Source organism: Mobula birostris, chromosome 2 (assembly GCF_030028105.1).
Source record: "Mobula birostris isolate sMobBir1 chromosome 2, sMobBir1.hap1, whole genome shotgun sequence".
Lineage (NCBI taxonomy): Eukaryota > Metazoa > Chordata > Chondrichthyes > Myliobatiformes > Myliobatidae > Mobula > Mobula birostris.
The window spans coordinates 23,378,823-23,395,624 of NC_092371.1; the positions used below are offsets into that span (position 1 = coordinate 23,378,823).

Below are 16,802 nucleotides of genomic sequence, written 5' to 3' on the forward strand. Positions count from 1 at the left end.
GTGCGGACCGTGTTGCTGTCTGCTACAGAAATGCTTTGGAGTCGACAGCAGTCAACAGTGAGCCATTGTCCTGGATATTTTTCTAGTGATCGCAAGACCCTGTTGGCCATCTGTAATGTGAAATACTGCAAGTCCGTATACATAAATATACATACACACATACATACATATATAAAGTGACTGTATGTCTCATGTGCTGTATGTACTTTGTGTTATATATGACTGTTGGTACTGTGTTTTGTACCTTGGCCCTGGACGAACGCTATTTTGTTTGTTGTATTCACAGGTATTCACGTATGGTTGAATGACAATTAAACTTGAACTTGAAATTGATTGAAAATTCTGCCCAGCCCAGAAGAGCAAGAGGTACCATCTCCTCCCCCTGATTTCAGCACCAGCAGGCCTGTTGCAGTTTGCCTCAGATCATCTGGGCTGAAGAACAGGAGACTCAGCCATTCGATGAAGCTGCTTGAATATGCACAAAGTGGAGAGGAAGGGGTTGGGGGTATTCAGTCACATAGCAGTTGAGGAGACCAGCTGCTTGTCAAATTATCAGCAGATTCTTATCTCCTATAATCAAATTTTCAGGCATAAAGTTTGGGAAAGAAGGGAGTGCATTGGGTCTTACCCTGATGTACATGTCCTGATGGACCTTTGCCAGATACAACATGTTGTCCAGTGCCAGCATTCCAGGAGGAGTCTGGGTGAAGTCCAGGGCCGGATTGACATGATTCTGTGGATGCAAGGTGAAGGAGCCTTATTAATGTATAAATCCTGAATTCTTTCTGAGAATTTACAACATTAACTCAGACAGGTTATGCAATACCGGTTTTCAAAGCTTGCAGAGAGATTTAGGCCAGTTAGAAGAGTGGGCTGAAAGACGGCAGATGGAGTTTAATGCTGAAAAATGTGAGGTGCTACATTTTGGTAGGACTAACTAATGAAGATAGGACATACATGGTAAATGGTAGGGCATTGAAGAATGTTGTAGAACAGAGAGATCTAGGAATAATGGTGCATAGTTCCCTGAAGGTGGAATCTCATGTGGATAGGGTGGTGAAGAAAGGTTTTGGTATGCTGGCCTTTATTAATCAGATCATTGAGTATAGGAGTTGGGATGTAATGTTGAAATTGTATAAGGCATTGGTAAGGCCAAATTTGGAGTATTGTGTACAGTTCTGGTCACCGAATTATAGGAACGATGTCAATAAAATTGAGAGAGTACAGAGGAGATTTACTGAAATGTTGCCTGGGTTTCATCTCCTAAGTTACAGAGAAAGGTTGAACAAGTGAGGTCTTTATTCTTTGCAGCATAGAAGGTTGAGGGGAGACTTGATAGAGGTGTTTAAAATTATGAGGGGGATTGACAGAGTTGACATGGTTAGGCTTTTTCCATTGAGAATGGGGGAGATTCAAACAAGCGGACATGAGTTGAGAGTTAAAGGGCAAAAGTTTAGGGGTAACATGAAGGGGAACTTCTTTACTCAGAGAGTGGTAGCTGTGTGGAATGAGCTTCCAGCAGAAGTGGTTGAGGCAGGTTCGATGTTGTCGTTTAAAGTTAAATTGGATAGATATATGGACAGGAAAGGAACAGAGGGTTATGGGCTGAGTGCAGGTCGGTGGGACTAGGTGAGAGTAAGAGTTCGGCACGGACTAGAAGGGCCAAGATGGCCTGTTTCCATGCTGTAATTGTAATATGGTTATACTGGAAGACAAATACTAGGAGCAACACTCACAACACACACACAGTGCTGGACGAACTCAGCAGGCCAGGCAGCATCAATGGAAAAGAGTAAACAGTCAACATTACGGGCCGAGACCCAGGGTCTTGGCTCAGAATGTCGTCTGTTTACTCATTTCCATTGATGCTGGCTGGCCTGCTGAGTTTCTCCAGCATTTTGTGTGTGTTGCTTTGGATTTCCAGCATCTGCAGATCTTCTCGGAAATGTTAGGAAATGTTTTATCCCTCCAAATAAACAGTCTGTCACTCTTGAATGATGAGCTGTGGAATTCCATCAAGGTACAGCTGGTCTGGCTGGGATGGAGCTTACCTGGCTCACAAGGAGAGTGCTGCATTGCAGTAATTACAGCAAGACTGGTCTCTACTAGTTTTGGCTGCTTAAGTGGTTCCCCATGATTGGTCTGGACTTCTCATCTAGTTGACCAGGTCTTGGGCAAGATTGGGGATGGGGATGAATCATCAGAACTGTAAGGACTAGGCTGATTAAAACAGGGAGTCTTTTCCTGTTAGTTGTTAGGAATAGAGTGCTACATAAATTAGATTGGAAAACACGAACAAGTTTTTTTGTTTTGAGAACAAACAGCAACAGCACAAGGCTAAAAACATGCAAATCTTCTGTATTGATAATTGGATGTATTGAAGTAAAATAAATAGAAGGTGGAATTTCTGCTCCTAATGGTCTAGTCAGACATTCACAACCTGTGGGCCACACACCCCTCATTTAGTGGTAGGGGTCCATGGCATAAAAAGGGTTGGGAAGCCCCTGGTCTACTGCAAGGGTTAGAAAGTGAATTTATAGGTGGATTAGCCTCAAATGTGATCTCCTGCAGCAGGACTCCAAGGGCAAAGACCTTTCCATGGATCCTAGACCAACTAGGGATCCATAATTTCAAGGCAAAAGGAGAACTGGCATGGGGTAGGGGTGGGAGAATTATTTGAACCAGCTCCAACCAATGCAGCTTGTTTCCAGAAATGTGAAGCTCACTTACACAGTGATAAAGTAGCTTTTTCCAGCATAAAATTAACAGTTTCAACTAAACAGCGTTGAGAGGGAACAGCAAGAGCCCGCAAAACAGGAAGATCATCAGCTGTGTTCCTGGGTTAAGATAGAGAGGGAAGGCGTTGATTTACAATAGCTGACTGCAAATGGACTCAATTATCCTAGCATGGATTCAGAATGTATTATTTTCCATGGATATTCTCATTGACAGCTTCTGCAATTTTGATTCATGTTTGTAAATGGAGATCACGAGGACTCAGTGCGACAAATTCCCTCACAGTTCTGCACAGCCGTGCATGCACATGAGAGGTACTTCGCTGGCTGTCTATATGTATGTGGCATTTGAAATGGTCTCTGTCTGTCTGTCTGTCTCTCCCTGTCTCTGCGTATTTCTACTTAATTTTTAGTCTGCCGGTATGCAGCAGAAAAGTATTCAATTTGTAACTTACCATTATGCTCTGTTTCGGGAACAATGAATAGTATTACCTCCTCGTCTACAAGTCTTAAATTGCCTAAATGGAGTTACTGAGTATGAGGAACACACACCACTGTGCCTCAAGTAATACAATGACTGCTCGTACCATAAATCCCAGCATTTTGTAATCCCTCGTGTACATGGCTTTGCGTTTCTCAAGGCTGCTGCTGCTGTTGGGGTCATATTCAGCATCAAAAGCAATTTTTCGAAGTTCAAAAATGATATCCCTTTGTGACTGTAAAACAAAACATCACGGATGTTACAGTGGGTCTACCCAACCTAGGAGAGAAAACATTTGCAACACAGGTAGTCTCTGACACTGTTAGCTCTGGACAACAAATCCATAGTGTATAGACACAATAAAACTCAAGAGTATGTTGATAATGGTGACAGAGACAAGGTTACACATGGAGCATAATCAGTATGTGGATAGGACAATAATTCAATGACAGATATCAGAGTGTGACTCAATTCTCAATGATCCCTTGCTACAGGAGTTGTGTGAGTTGAACGGACGTTTGCAATGTCGTACCACAGTCTAAAAATGGATAAACCAGTAATGCAGGCCAGTGCAAATTGGTGGAAAAATTATTGGAGCAAGAGACTTAAATCTGGTGGACCTCCGTGAGTCAAGCACCACCTATGGAGGCAGCAACGTGCACAAAATGCTGGAGGAATTCAGCAGGTTAGGGAACATCTATGAAGGCGAGTCAGCAGTTAATGTTTCAGCTTGAGACCCTTCATCGGGGCTGGAAAGGAAGGGGGCAGAAGCCAGAATAAGAAGTCGGGTGGGGGAGAAGGGATAGAGCAGGGGTCCCCAACCTTTTTTGCACTGCGGACCAGCCAACCGGGGGGGAGGAGGATTGCCAACGGACGAGAGTAGCAGTCAAATACGTTGGGTTTACCCCGAGAAAGACTACAATGACCATGAAGCTTGCGCGGGCACCAGTGCGTATGCGTGACCTGCCGATTTTTCCCCCCCACAAATCGATTTTGGCGATTCTGTTTGGGGGGGGTGGTGTTAATCACGACTGGAATATAGGTGATAAGTGGCTAATACACTCAGTTTCATTTCTAAAAGGGTTTATCTAACGCATTTAATATGAAACACACAGCGCATATTTTCCTCGCATGAATACAGTGATAAGTCAATTATCAGGGGAGGACAGGGGAGCTTGAAGTAAGTGTTGAACGAACTTCCAGTAAAAATGGCAGAAACAGGTTCGATATTATCATTTAAAGAAAAATTGGATAGGTATATGGACAGGAAAGGAATGGAGGGTTGTGGGCTGAGTGCAGGTCAGTGGGATGAGGTAAGAGTAGCTTTCGGCATGGACTAGAAGGGCAGAGATGGCCTGTTTCCGTGCTGTAATTGTTGTATGGTTATATAAGTAAGTCAATAGCATCATAACATTTTAAGTAATGTTTGGATATTAAACACACAGCGCATATTTTCCCCGTATGAACATATAAAATCATTGCAACACACCAATATCGCTGAATCAGTGGGATACCTGGGCTTGTTTCCCTGCAACAAGATGGTCCTATCGAGGGGTGATGGGAGACAGCGATACTCGAAGGGGGTTCCTTATGTCCAGTCTATTCCACAATTTAGTTTGCGCTGCAGTCATTGCAGAAAACTCCGCTTCGCAGAAATATGTTGAAAATGGAAGCGACGTTTTCAGTGCTTTTGTGGCTATCTCAGGATACTTAGCCTTGACTTTGATCCGGAATGTCGGCAGAGATGTTATGTCAAACATCCTTTCCAGCCCGCCGTCATTTGCAAGCTCGAGGAGTTGATCTCCTTCCCGCGCCGACATGGATGACGCGCGGATAATGACCTCGCGTGCGTAATGGCTCAACAGTGGCCGTGACAGGGAATGAGGAAAGGTGCAGCTGACTCATATCGGCAAATCATATCGCTTCCTCGCGGCCCGGTGGTTGGGGACCGCTGGGATAGAGTACAAGTTGGCAGGTGATGGGTAAAACTTGGTTGTGGGGGGGAGAAGGCGGGGTTGGTGGGATGAAGTATGATACTAGGAGGTGATAGATGGAAGAGATGAGAGGTTGAAGGAGGAGGAGTCTAGGAGACAAGAATGGACCATGGGAGAAAGGAAAGGAACAGTGGCACCAGAGGGAGATGATGGGCAGGTGAGAAGAAGAGATGGGGTGAGAGGGGAAGCAGAAAGGGGAACAGAGAAAAAAACAGAATGGGGAGGGGGAGAAATTACCAGAAGTTCAAGAAATAAATATTCATGCTAACAAGCTGAAGGTACCCAGTTGGAATAAGAGGTGATGCTCTCCAACCCAAGTGTGGCCTCATCATGGCAGTAGTGGAGGCCATGGACAGACATGTTGGAATGGGAATGGGAGGTCAAATTGAAATGACTGGGTAATCCTGCCTTTTGTGGCACATGCGGTAAAGGTGATCAACTAAGCAGTCCCTCAATTTATGTCCGGTCTCACCGACGTAAAGGAGACTGCACCGGGAGCGCTGGAACCAATAGATGTCCCTGACAGACCCACAGGTGAAGTGTCACCTCACCTGGAAGGACTTCTGGGGGCCCTAAAGGAGACTGTGTACGGGGAAGTTGTAGCACTTGTTATACTTGCAGGGATAAATATCAGGAGAGAGAACAGTGGGGAGAGACAAGGGACAAGGGAGTCACAGAGAGAGTGATCCTTGCAGAAAGCAGAGTATGGGAGGGTGGATGGGGAGAGAAAGACATGTTTAGTGGTAGGGTCCCTTTGTGGATGGTGGAAGTTAAGGAGAATGATGTGCCTAGTACGGTGAAATCCATAGAGGGAAAAAGTTCCAGATATACTGGATTTAGGCAAATTATTGAATTCAGTTCTGATGCTCAGCTTTGAAGTTACAAATTAGAAAAGACAAATTAATAGGAGAGTGGATTAGTCGAAGGTAGATTCGGAGGAAGATCCTGTTTGACTAACTTGGAGATGTTTTGAAAAGACCAAAGGCAGTGTCAATGAGGGAGCCACATTTAACACAATCTATATTAGAAATTCAGCAAGGCTTTTCACTAGAGCCCACATGCCAAGCTGGACAAATAGCTCTTGGGATACAAGGGGTGAAATTGCATGTTGGATTCAAAATTGCTTCACTGGCAGAAAGTAAAGGGAACGTCTGCCAAGTGCTTTTATGACAAGGCTTTTTAACCAATGGAGCTCTGCCAGGTTCAGTCTAGCCTGATGCATATGTTAATGAGCTAGTCTTTCTGCGGACTGATAAAGAAGTTTTTATGTGATACATAGCTGGCCAGGTGATTGATAGTGCAAAGGAAAGCCTTAGACCGTAGGTGATCTGATATGTTGGGCAGACAAAAGGCAAATGGAATCCAATTGCATGGCATAACACAAGGGAACCTACAATAACTGGGATCTGAAGCAAAGTGAAGAAACAGAGGAACTTGGGTAGACAGGCTTACATCCTTAAAAAGGTAGCAGCATTAGAAGGCAGTTAAAATGACATTTATATGAACATTCAAATTTGGAGCAAGAACAGGCCCCTTGGCACCTTGAGTGCACTCTTCATTTAATAAGGTCATGACTGATCTGACTATAACTCAATTCTACATTCCCACCTATCTGCAGAGACCTTTCCAGAATCCCTTCTGTATCCCTGAGCCTGACAGTCTCTCACCATTTAGTTTACACACTTGTGTTTCCTGCCAAAATGGATAATTTCACTTTTCCCACACATATTATTTATTTTGTCAGGTCTGTGTCCAACATATCCGTATCCATTCGACAGCCCCGATGCCCTCTTCACAAATTACTTTCCTACCTATAAAAACAGAGGAACACCGCACAGGTCTAAGTGTTGTCTTTGCCTGAATGCCTCAAATTTTAAGTGCCTTGAGGAATTCCTTTAATAATAGCTTCTAATATTTTCCCAAGAAAGCCATTACGCTATTTGGCTTGGAGCTTCTTGCTTTTTGGCTCCCTTCTTTTTTTAAAATCAAGAAAACATGGGATAAGATGTTAATATCCCTCGTGCCAATGGGCCGTGAGCACTTGCTCAAGACTGCCTTGATGTTGGGAGTGGCACAGGGTTGACATGCAGGAGTTTTCAAGTGGGCACCCTCCTTCCTCGGTGTTTCATTGATTAGCCCACTACACCTCTGGAGGGCTTGACGATGACTTCTGGTGCTTCAGCACCCTGCCCCACTGTGGCTTCCCACTCTCTTGATGCTACCTTGGAGCTCAGGAGAGGTCTTTTTGCTTGATCCAAAGCCAGGGACTGCTTCTTTCCACCGACTCTGATGGTTTGCTGTAAAGTCTGACCATGGATTGTTAGTGGATGTGAATAAAGATGTTCCATTTATTACTGTCCAATCTAGTGGAACATTTCCATTTCTTGGGAATCAACTATCTCACTTACCACCTCTTTTAAGAGCTGGGATGAAGTCCCCAAGGACCTAGAAACTTGCCAGCCTGCAGCTCCAACAATTTCTATCCCATCATAAGCAGAAACAGAGATTGCAGGAAGTGAGGTTATGCAAGAGGATACAGCTTGAGCTCTGTGCACAGATCTCGTCGCAGCTTTAGGGGAAGATGTGATTCCACCAGAAAGGTGTGCAGAGGAGATTGACGAGGATGTCACTGGAAATGACGAATTCGCAGTTCCAAAGAAAGAAAAGAAAGCAACAAACTGCTGTAAGTCTGGAATAAAAGCAGAAAACACTGGAAATGGAGAGCATTTGTGGAGGGCTAAACATGTCCCAGTTTGATGCAACTCAAGCATAAAAAGTAATCAACACAGAACACTAACCAGGCCCCTTCCCCACCACGAACATACTTCGACATTGAGAAAAAAACAAACAAATGCAGTTTGGGTGACCACTTCATAGGCCAGCGGAGAGAGAAGGCGTTAATGTTTCAGGTCAGGGACTAGAAGTGAAATGCATGGAAAATCATATTCTAAATTGCTGAAAGGTGGTAGGCGTCTGTCAGTGGCAGAAACAGAGAAAATGGATCATATAGATCGGTGTCAAACAGAGAGGATGCTGAAGGAATCTGTCTGGGGTAGATATAAAGCAAGTGAAGCTGGTGAAGAAACGTATCAGATGCAGAGCAGAGCAATTACTGGAAATCTGTAATGTTCCATAGTATGCAGGACATCCTTAAGGAGCGATGCCTCAAAAGGCGGCAACCATTGTTACGGACTCCCATCACCAAGGTCGTGCCTTGTTCTCATTGCTGCCTTCAGGAAGGAGGTACAGGAGCCTGAAGGCACACACTCAACAATTCAGGAACAACTTCCTTCCCTCTGCCATCCGTTTCCTGAATGGACATTGAACCCATGAATACCACATCACTATTTTTTATTTCCATTTTTGCTCTACTTATTTAATTTAACTATTTTATATATATATATATATATATATATACACACACATATATATATATATATATACTTACTGTAATTCAAATTCCTTTTCTATTATGTATTGCATTGTACTGCCGCTGAAAAGCCAACAAATTTCACGCCATATGCAGATGATATTCAACCTGATTCTGATAAAAACAGATGATGTACCATGGAAAGATAAAAAGAGCTGATGCCTCATGTCAATAACTACCCTCGTCCCTTCCCCAGCACACAGGATCATCAGCCCAAATGCAAACTCTGCCCTTCTCCCTCCCTAGCAATTGCAGTCAAATTTGTTTTCACACATATACACAATGCAACAGGCTATCATACGAATAGAGACAGAGAGCAGCAGGCTGTGACTCAGACATGCAAGGTACACAAGAAACAGAGTGAGAGACAGAAACACACAGAATGGGAGGAAAACTCCATCACTGACCTGATCCTGAGGGTCCATTTTGGTCATCATTCGCTCCTCCAGCAGATTGAACGTCAAAACTTGAAGGACATAAAGCTGGTGGGCCATTTCTGTTTTTATTGGCCGATTTCCTCGAATGATGTGCTGCAGAAAGGAGACACGGAGGTCCTTTACAGCATTGATCCCTCTTACAAAAGATAGCACATGCAGCAGACTTCTTGCAGGAACTTGCCTGGGTTCTGCCTAATTGCCTCTGCCTAATTGCAAAGGTTTGATACAAGAGGGCCATCTCACAGGAAAATTAATCAAGCATTTGTTGTGGGATTGGAGCGACAGAGGGCCAATTGGGTTAAAGGTGGTGTGGTTCACTCTTCTGAGAACATCAGTGAGTTAATCCAATGAACAACCCTTCTGGTCATTTTTACAGTGCATTTCTTTTAAATTTAGAATGAAAATCAGATCTTCAGACTTCAGTCCCTGCTCCAACATGGATGTGTTACAATTACTCCAATGACAGACATTTTCACCAAACTGATGTAGTGAAGTTCCAGTCTTGAAAATGAAATTGGTTTTACCTGCGTTAGAAGTTTCAAAAATAAATTCACTTCTTGTAAGTCACCGTACTTACATTTAATATTATGGATCGTAGCTGCTTCTGTGCCAGGACGTTAGACATTTCCTGTGGAAACATACCAGAAGTCAGACACAGGCTTGACTTGGATACCAAAACCCAACATGGGCATCACAATCGTTCTCGTGTCTTAGCCTGGACATGTGCTCCACCTACAGGACACCGTTGATATATTTCAATGCCCATCCCACAATGCTTCACAGGGTTAAAGGTAAATCCAATGTGGGGCAAGAAATAAAAGAACAGGAGGTGTGCCATTCAGGCCTTCTGCATTTTCTACCATTTAAATTGATCTTTATGTTAATGTTCATTTCTTCTATTTTTAGAACTTTCCTCCTTTGTGAAAGAATCATTAATACCGATTCTAAACCCATACTGAACATCTTCAACAGAGAGGCAGTGTATGTCTTACACTGCTCTGGTCTATCAGGGGAATTAGTAATGACAACTAAATACTAGTTTTGCTGGCACACAAATCCCATAAATGTGCAAGGAAGTGCTCCTCTATCAAAGAGCTGTTTTTCTATTTAATCTATCAATTTAATTAGTCGGTTTAAAAAGCTTAATTAGATTATCCACTATCTCTTCTGAAGAAAATGCAAATCTCACATCTGCACCTCCTCCTTTCAATTTAACCACTGACTTCATATCCAAAGTATCCTTCCTGAGGCAGTCCAGATTTAAACAAGGCAATTACATGAGATCAAAAAAGCTTTATAAAAATAAAACTCAATTTCAAGTCTTCACACATCAGTCCCAGTGTCTTCCAGACGAAGATCCAAGTTCCATTCACAACCATTCACTAGTTTTAATTAAATTTCTTTAAATAGTTTTTCAAACCTCTGTTCCTCCATTCCTTCCTTTTTACCATTTAGCAACTGTTTCAATATTTTTGGCTTAATTGGCTAAATTCGCAAGTCACAATATATTTGACATTTCACTTAACCGCTCAGTGCTCTGTTGCAAATTTTTAGCTCCCAGCTACACTGAGCCACTTTCTTAAACATCAGCATATGTCCCTGCAATTTTTCATTAAAGTAAGTTATTCACAAATGTAGTGAAAAGCCAATGCTCAAGTACAGCTTCCCAGGGGACACAGCTGGTTAAGTTCTGCTAACTAGTACATGTGCAGGTTAATATGACTCTAGCTCTTAACAATTCCCTATTCATTTCAATAGTTTGCATCTCATATTAAAACTTTATGAACAAATCTCTATTTATTTCTTTATTTATCTATTTATTCTGCTCTAAAATATTCAACTGCGTCAGCTTTCCAAATCAGTAACATCGATCTAATCTGTTCACATTTTGCCAAAAACTCATTCAATTCCTAACTCTGTGCCCCAAGTAAACTGCAAAAGATGTTCGACTCAACAGTCCTACAGTTAAAAGCTTTCTGTTTTTTTTAAAGCCTTGACCATTTGAATGAAATTGAACACTTTTCAACTCCCAAACCATAAGCACTAGGAGGGGCTGAGAGAGATGTGGGCTGAATGCATGAGCTCAGGACTGGGTGTATTCATGCTGTATTGCTCCTCGACTCTGACATGAAATAAGAAGATGCCTACAAGTAAATCCAAAGATAGAGTCCTACAGCACGGAGTCATGCCTTTCAGTTCATTAATTTCATGCCAGCCATCAAGTACCCATGAAATCCTGTGACTTAGGGTATACATGTAACTAGGAAATAGATGCAACAAAGGAATACAGGGATATAGAGTGACAAATGTTGATGTGTAAGCTTGTGAGAGATACTGATGGTGATTCATCAATGTTTTAGTAGGCATTTCAGAGAAGGAATGCGACCAAATGCTTGGAGGATCTCTTATGACTTATGGGATTTGGTTAAAAAAAGTCAAGAGAAATCAGTGATATCGTTCTGATCTGTTTACATTTGGCCAACGACTCATTCAATTCCTTACTGTATGCCCCAGTCGACTCAACAGTCCTGCAGATAACTGATTTATGGGTTTTTTTTGTCTTGAACATTTAAATGAAATCGAACAAACTTCAAATCCCAAACCATTAGGGAGTGAGAGAGATGTGGGCTGAACGCAGCAGCTCAGGACTGGTGGGCGCCCGATCACCATGGACAATAAGGGCTAAAGAGCTCTAGGAATGGGATAAAGTCTTGCGTTAACAAGTAAAAATAAAAAGAAAGACGCTTATTTTTTAAAAAATATACTGCATTCAAACCACCAAGAACTGATGCTTTCAACTTCACAGGAGGCAAGGTTATTACAAATCCAACAGATCCTTCACCTGCTATACCTTCTCTACTCCCCATCCAATCTCCTTCACTTCCTATGGGAAAGGTTTCTGGGTCATAATTCAGTAAATTTACAACATCTCAGGATTCCCCCCACCCCAAAATGAAGGGTGGGCTGGAGGAGGGGAAAGGAAGGATGGATTAGTCAGAATTGCTACCGATTAGTGCTATGCAATGGTTGTGGTAGGAACAAAGCAATCAATCAGGATTTTCTGGAGGTTGACACTTTCCACAGGCCAATAATCTTCCTAGGAAGGTGTAGGGCAGGGCTCATCAGAAGCTGCTGGTGCCCAGCAGGAGGCACTGATGTTGTTAATATAGGAGGCTGAGAGAATGGAGTATTGAATCGTTAAAGGTAATTACATCCAGTTAAGTCTTAGATCAGCCCTCATCTCATGGAACAGCTGGAAAGGTTCAAAGTGGCTAAATGCTGTTGGGGATTTGAAATAAACAGCCAACCTTGGTGGTGTGTCAATGTACCAGACCAGAGATTCACTGACTCTGCTCCGTTGGAAGAGACACAAGAAACCTTTAGCCGGATGAGAACAAGCTCGCCTCAAAGAGGAGCCTTTAAAGTAGGAAGTGGGGGTAGGAGACCACAGTGATCACCAACTATCCACACTAGCATGAAGACACTTTCCCTCATTCTGATAGTCACAAAGCTTCCCATTACCGCCTGGTGTGGTATTGACACACAGGAATCACTACTTACTGACAAAGGTAGATCGAGATCAGAGTCCTCCCCTTCTGAGGAGGGAAGAACAGACTGATGTTGACAGCAGGGTAACATTGTTATGCCAACGGACCGCATCCACACAGCGTGAGTTTCAGCAGCAACAAGAAGAGACAAACGGTTAGTATGAGAGACAGGAAAGAGATGTGGAGCAGGATCACAGGCCTTTTTTTAAAAAAAGAGTCCAGGGTTGGGAGGAAAGTTATTAAATCTGGAGCAACGCAACTCGGAGGAGCTGTGCTTAATTAAATACTATCATAGTGTCACAATGGTAAAGTGTAAATCCATGGTATTATTTTCATCTGTATTTATTTTCCATAACCAACATCAAGAAAGAATGTCAAGTACAGAAGGATTGACTAAGCTAGGATGAGAAGACTTTCACTACATGGAGTAACTGGGGCAACAACAGTTGGGGAATGAGAGGATGTGGTAGGTGCTCAGGATAATGATGGTCTCAGTGTGGAAACCCTTTCCATTGTCCACCGATTTGAAGTTAAAGGGATACATTTCTTTATAGGCTGCATTCCCTGAACTGTGGCTTTAATCATCCCTACTTCCTTTACGCTTCCATTAGTGGCTTCATGCCCCCACCCTCTGCCATTCCCTCCTTAAACTTTTTCACCTCTCTACCACTGTTTCAGATACTCCTTAAAATGTACAAGTGAGCAAAACTGTTTGGTCTCCTGTCTCCTTGCAAGAGGTACTGCCATTTTGGGATGGTTAAGCTCATGTAAAGCACTTTGAGATCAAAGGGCTGTACATGGGTGAGCAGCTACTGTTGTTGAGAGGAAACTTTGGAAAACAGAGCGGCAATGAATGGAGAGTGGTTTCAGTTGGTTGTGAGCAACAGAGGAGACACTGTTAGTAACAAAGCACACAGTGATTTTGGTGTAGGATGTTCCAAGGTAGCTGACAATACAGGATAAGCAAAGAGGACTGTGAAGGGGTTACAGACAGGAGAGTTAGACACCCATAGACCCAGGAAACACAGATCAAACGGAGAAACAAAACGTGACCAACCTGCCTTCGGTCCTCCGGTGCTTTCAAGAACAAAGCATTGATCAGTGCAATTGCATATGTCTGGATCTCCTGGTTTGATCTGCAGAGAGAATGGCAGGTGCAGAATTATTGGCCATTCCAGAGTGAGCTGTGTGGCTTCAAGCTGACTTTTCCTCCGCAGAGGGAACATCAAAGACAATTCAGACTCACTGATCTGACCATGGGCGTTAAGCATCCAGTCACCTTTCTTTTGAAGTGTGGAGCATTTATAGATGGTGCCTTTCATAACTTCAGTATGCCTCACAGCATGTCATAGCCAATGATAAAGGTTTTGAGATACAGTTATTGTTAGAGTAGAGAATGTGCAGATATCAAGGTCTCACAAACTGCAAAGTAACAATGACAAGCATATTAGTCCAGAGAACACGGAAACATCCCAAGATCTTCCACATCTCTGCTGGCCCTCAGAGTTCCACTCAATAGACAGCAGTTCATGAAGTGCAGCAGAACAGGGCACTAACATTGGCTTACACAGAACACCACTTGAGCGCATGGTCTTCTGAATCCAAGAAAGACTGCTATCACCTGAGCCATTCCAAATACTGAGCGTCAGAACCCCTGTTGGGAAACTATTCGACTCATTACAACAATGCCAAAGAGTCAAATCTATGGATCATCTGGGATCTCCAGCAGGGAACAGAGAGAATAAAGTGAACAGATTACATACAGTGCCTCGAAAAAGTATTCAGCACCTACAACTATTTTCACATTTTTCTGTTTCATTTTCTAAATTTAAGATACATCGAAGTTGGATTTTTGAGCTTCAAAATTTTGTGCATCATGTCAAAACAAAACAAAAGTTCCAAAACCTATCAACAATTTACTAAAAATTAAAAACCAAAATTGTGAAGCTGAAAAAGTCCTCATGCCCTTTGTAATTACTACACAGACTCTCCTCAGGTGCAATACTGTATATTACTTTACCAACTCATCCAATTTGTTGATGCAGAAAATTGCATGGTCATGTGAATAAATACCCCCTCTCTCTGTAAGGTCCAACAGTATGGTGGATTTTCAACAGACCAAACCAAAATGAAGCCAAAAGAGCATCCAAGCCAAGCCAGGAAAATGATAATAGAGAAGCACAGATCTGGGGAAGAGTATAAGACCACCTCAAAGGCACTGAACATATCTTGGAGCTCAGTGCAGTACATCGTGAAAATCTGGGGAAAAACCAATCTTCCATCCGTGGACTCACTTTACACCGCATGCTGTCGGAGCAGTGCTGCCGGGATAATCAAGGACACGACCCACCCAGCCAACACACTTTTCGTCCCTCTTCCCTCTGGGAGAAGGTTCAGGAGCTTGAAGACTTGTACGGCCAGATTTGGGAACAGCTTCTTTCCAACTGTGACAAGACTGCTGAAAGGATCTTGACCCGGATCTGGGCCGTACCCTCCAAATATCCGGACCTGCCTCTTGGTTTTTTGCACTACCTTACTTTCCAACTTCTATTTTCTATTTATGATTTATAATTTAAATTTTTAATATTTACTAATTGTCACTATTTTTAATATTTTTAATATTTAATGTTTGTAATCCAGGGAGTGGGAAGCGCAGAATCAAATATTGCTGTGATGATTGTACGTTCTAGTACCAATTGTTTGGCGACAATAAAGTATAAAGTAAAGTAAAATGAAAACACAAGCTACACTGCAGAGGTCAAGCCACCCCTCTAAATTTAGTTGTCGGAAAAGATTGCAGACATCCCACCTCTCCCGGGAGTTCCGGGAGTCTCCCGCATATTGATAGTGGCTCCCTGATGCCCGCAAATTATATACAATATCTCAGAAGTCAATTTTTTTGAGAGCGAGTGAGAGAGCACGAGAGCGAGAGAGTGAGAGCAAGAGAGTATGAGAGAGTGAGCGCAAGAGCGAGAGCGAGAGGGAGCACGTGCACCATGGCAGTGTTCCAAAAAAAGAAAATATAAAACGTACATCACCCCAGACTACCCTAAAGTTTATCCCTGCCTAATTGGGGACAAAAATAATGACAGTGTTGCTCGCTGCACTGTTTGCAACAGTGACTTTTCTATTGCCCATGGTGGGTTAAGACTGTAAAAGACATGTTGAGGTGAGCTTAACAGGTGTCATGCATTCATTAGCATAGCTAACGTTATTTAAACTAGCTGGCTGGCTGCTAAGGAGCTACTCTATTGCAGACATCCCACCTCTCCCGGAAGTTCCGGGAGTCTCCTGCAAATTGATGGTGCTGCCTCCCTGAAATGAGTTTTTGCAGGGTGGGATGTCTGAGATTGGCACTTTTAAGAGAGGCTACTATGACATCAACAGTCACTGAGTGAGCTGCAGAAGTCAGTGGCTGCAACTGGAGATGAAGTTCATGACTTCACAATCTCTCAGGCCTTGCACAAGGAAGAAGCCCTGGCTTTAAAAAAAAACACATTCTTGCCCTTAAAGGATGGCTTTGTGGCTAAGTTTGTGGATGATATGAAGATGGGTGGAGCAGCAGGGAGTCTGCAGAAGGACTTAGACAGATTAGGAGAATGGACAAAGAAATGGCGGATGGAATACAGGGTCGGGAAGCGTATGGTCATACCTTAGTAGAAGGAATAAAAGCGCAGACCATTTGCTAAATAGAGAGAAAATTCAAAAATCCTGGGTGCAAAGGGGCCGGGAGTCCTCATGATTCCCTAATGGTTAAGATGGATGTTGAGTTGGTGGTCAGGAAGGCAAATGTAATGTAAGCATTCATTTTGAGAGGTCTAGAAACGAGAGGACCGGCCTAAGCCGGCTTAAGATGGCACCGGTCTAGTCCAGTGACTACTTACTTGCGGCAAACAAAAAATTACAACTACATACTTTATCAATAACACTTTTTTTTTGGTAAAATTCATGGTAAAAGATCACCGCAAACAATGAAGAGGCAAGCAAATGCGAGGCTGAGTCGAGGCGGGGTCAGGGTGAGCAGAGGCAAGGCAAAGATGGGATCAGTGGAGGTGCAGTAGAATTGAGGCCCATCCGCCTGAAACGAGGTTTGATTGATCTAAACACCAGGCCGATTTGGAATTGTCAGGTACAGCTCGAAACGTGGCGGTGATGTTCGTGTCCCAGAGCGTATCGA

At 43.0% G+C, this 16,802-nt stretch overlaps 1 protein-coding gene across 7 annotated transcripts in view; it reads right to left on the reverse strand.

Moving 5' to 3' along the window:
• Window positions 1-16,802, reverse strand: part of LOC140185265 (engulfment and cell motility protein 2) — a 228,658-nt gene that overhangs the window by 45,070 nt on the left and 166,786 nt on the right. For all 7 annotated transcript variants that reach the window (XM_072238668.1, XM_072238665.1, XM_072238660.1 and 4 more), the window contains 5 exons: window positions 13,683-13,761; window positions 9,655-9,705; window positions 9,048-9,170; window positions 3,323-3,451; window positions 629-733 (listed from right to left, as the gene is read on the reverse strand). In XM_072238668.1, the coding sequence (XP_072094769.1) occupies window positions 629-733; window positions 3,323-3,451; window positions 9,048-9,170; window positions 9,655-9,705; window positions 13,683-13,761 (487 nt within the window). The remainder of the gene's footprint in view (window positions 1-628; window positions 734-3,322; window positions 3,452-9,047; window positions 9,171-9,654; window positions 9,706-13,682; window positions 13,762-16,802) is intronic.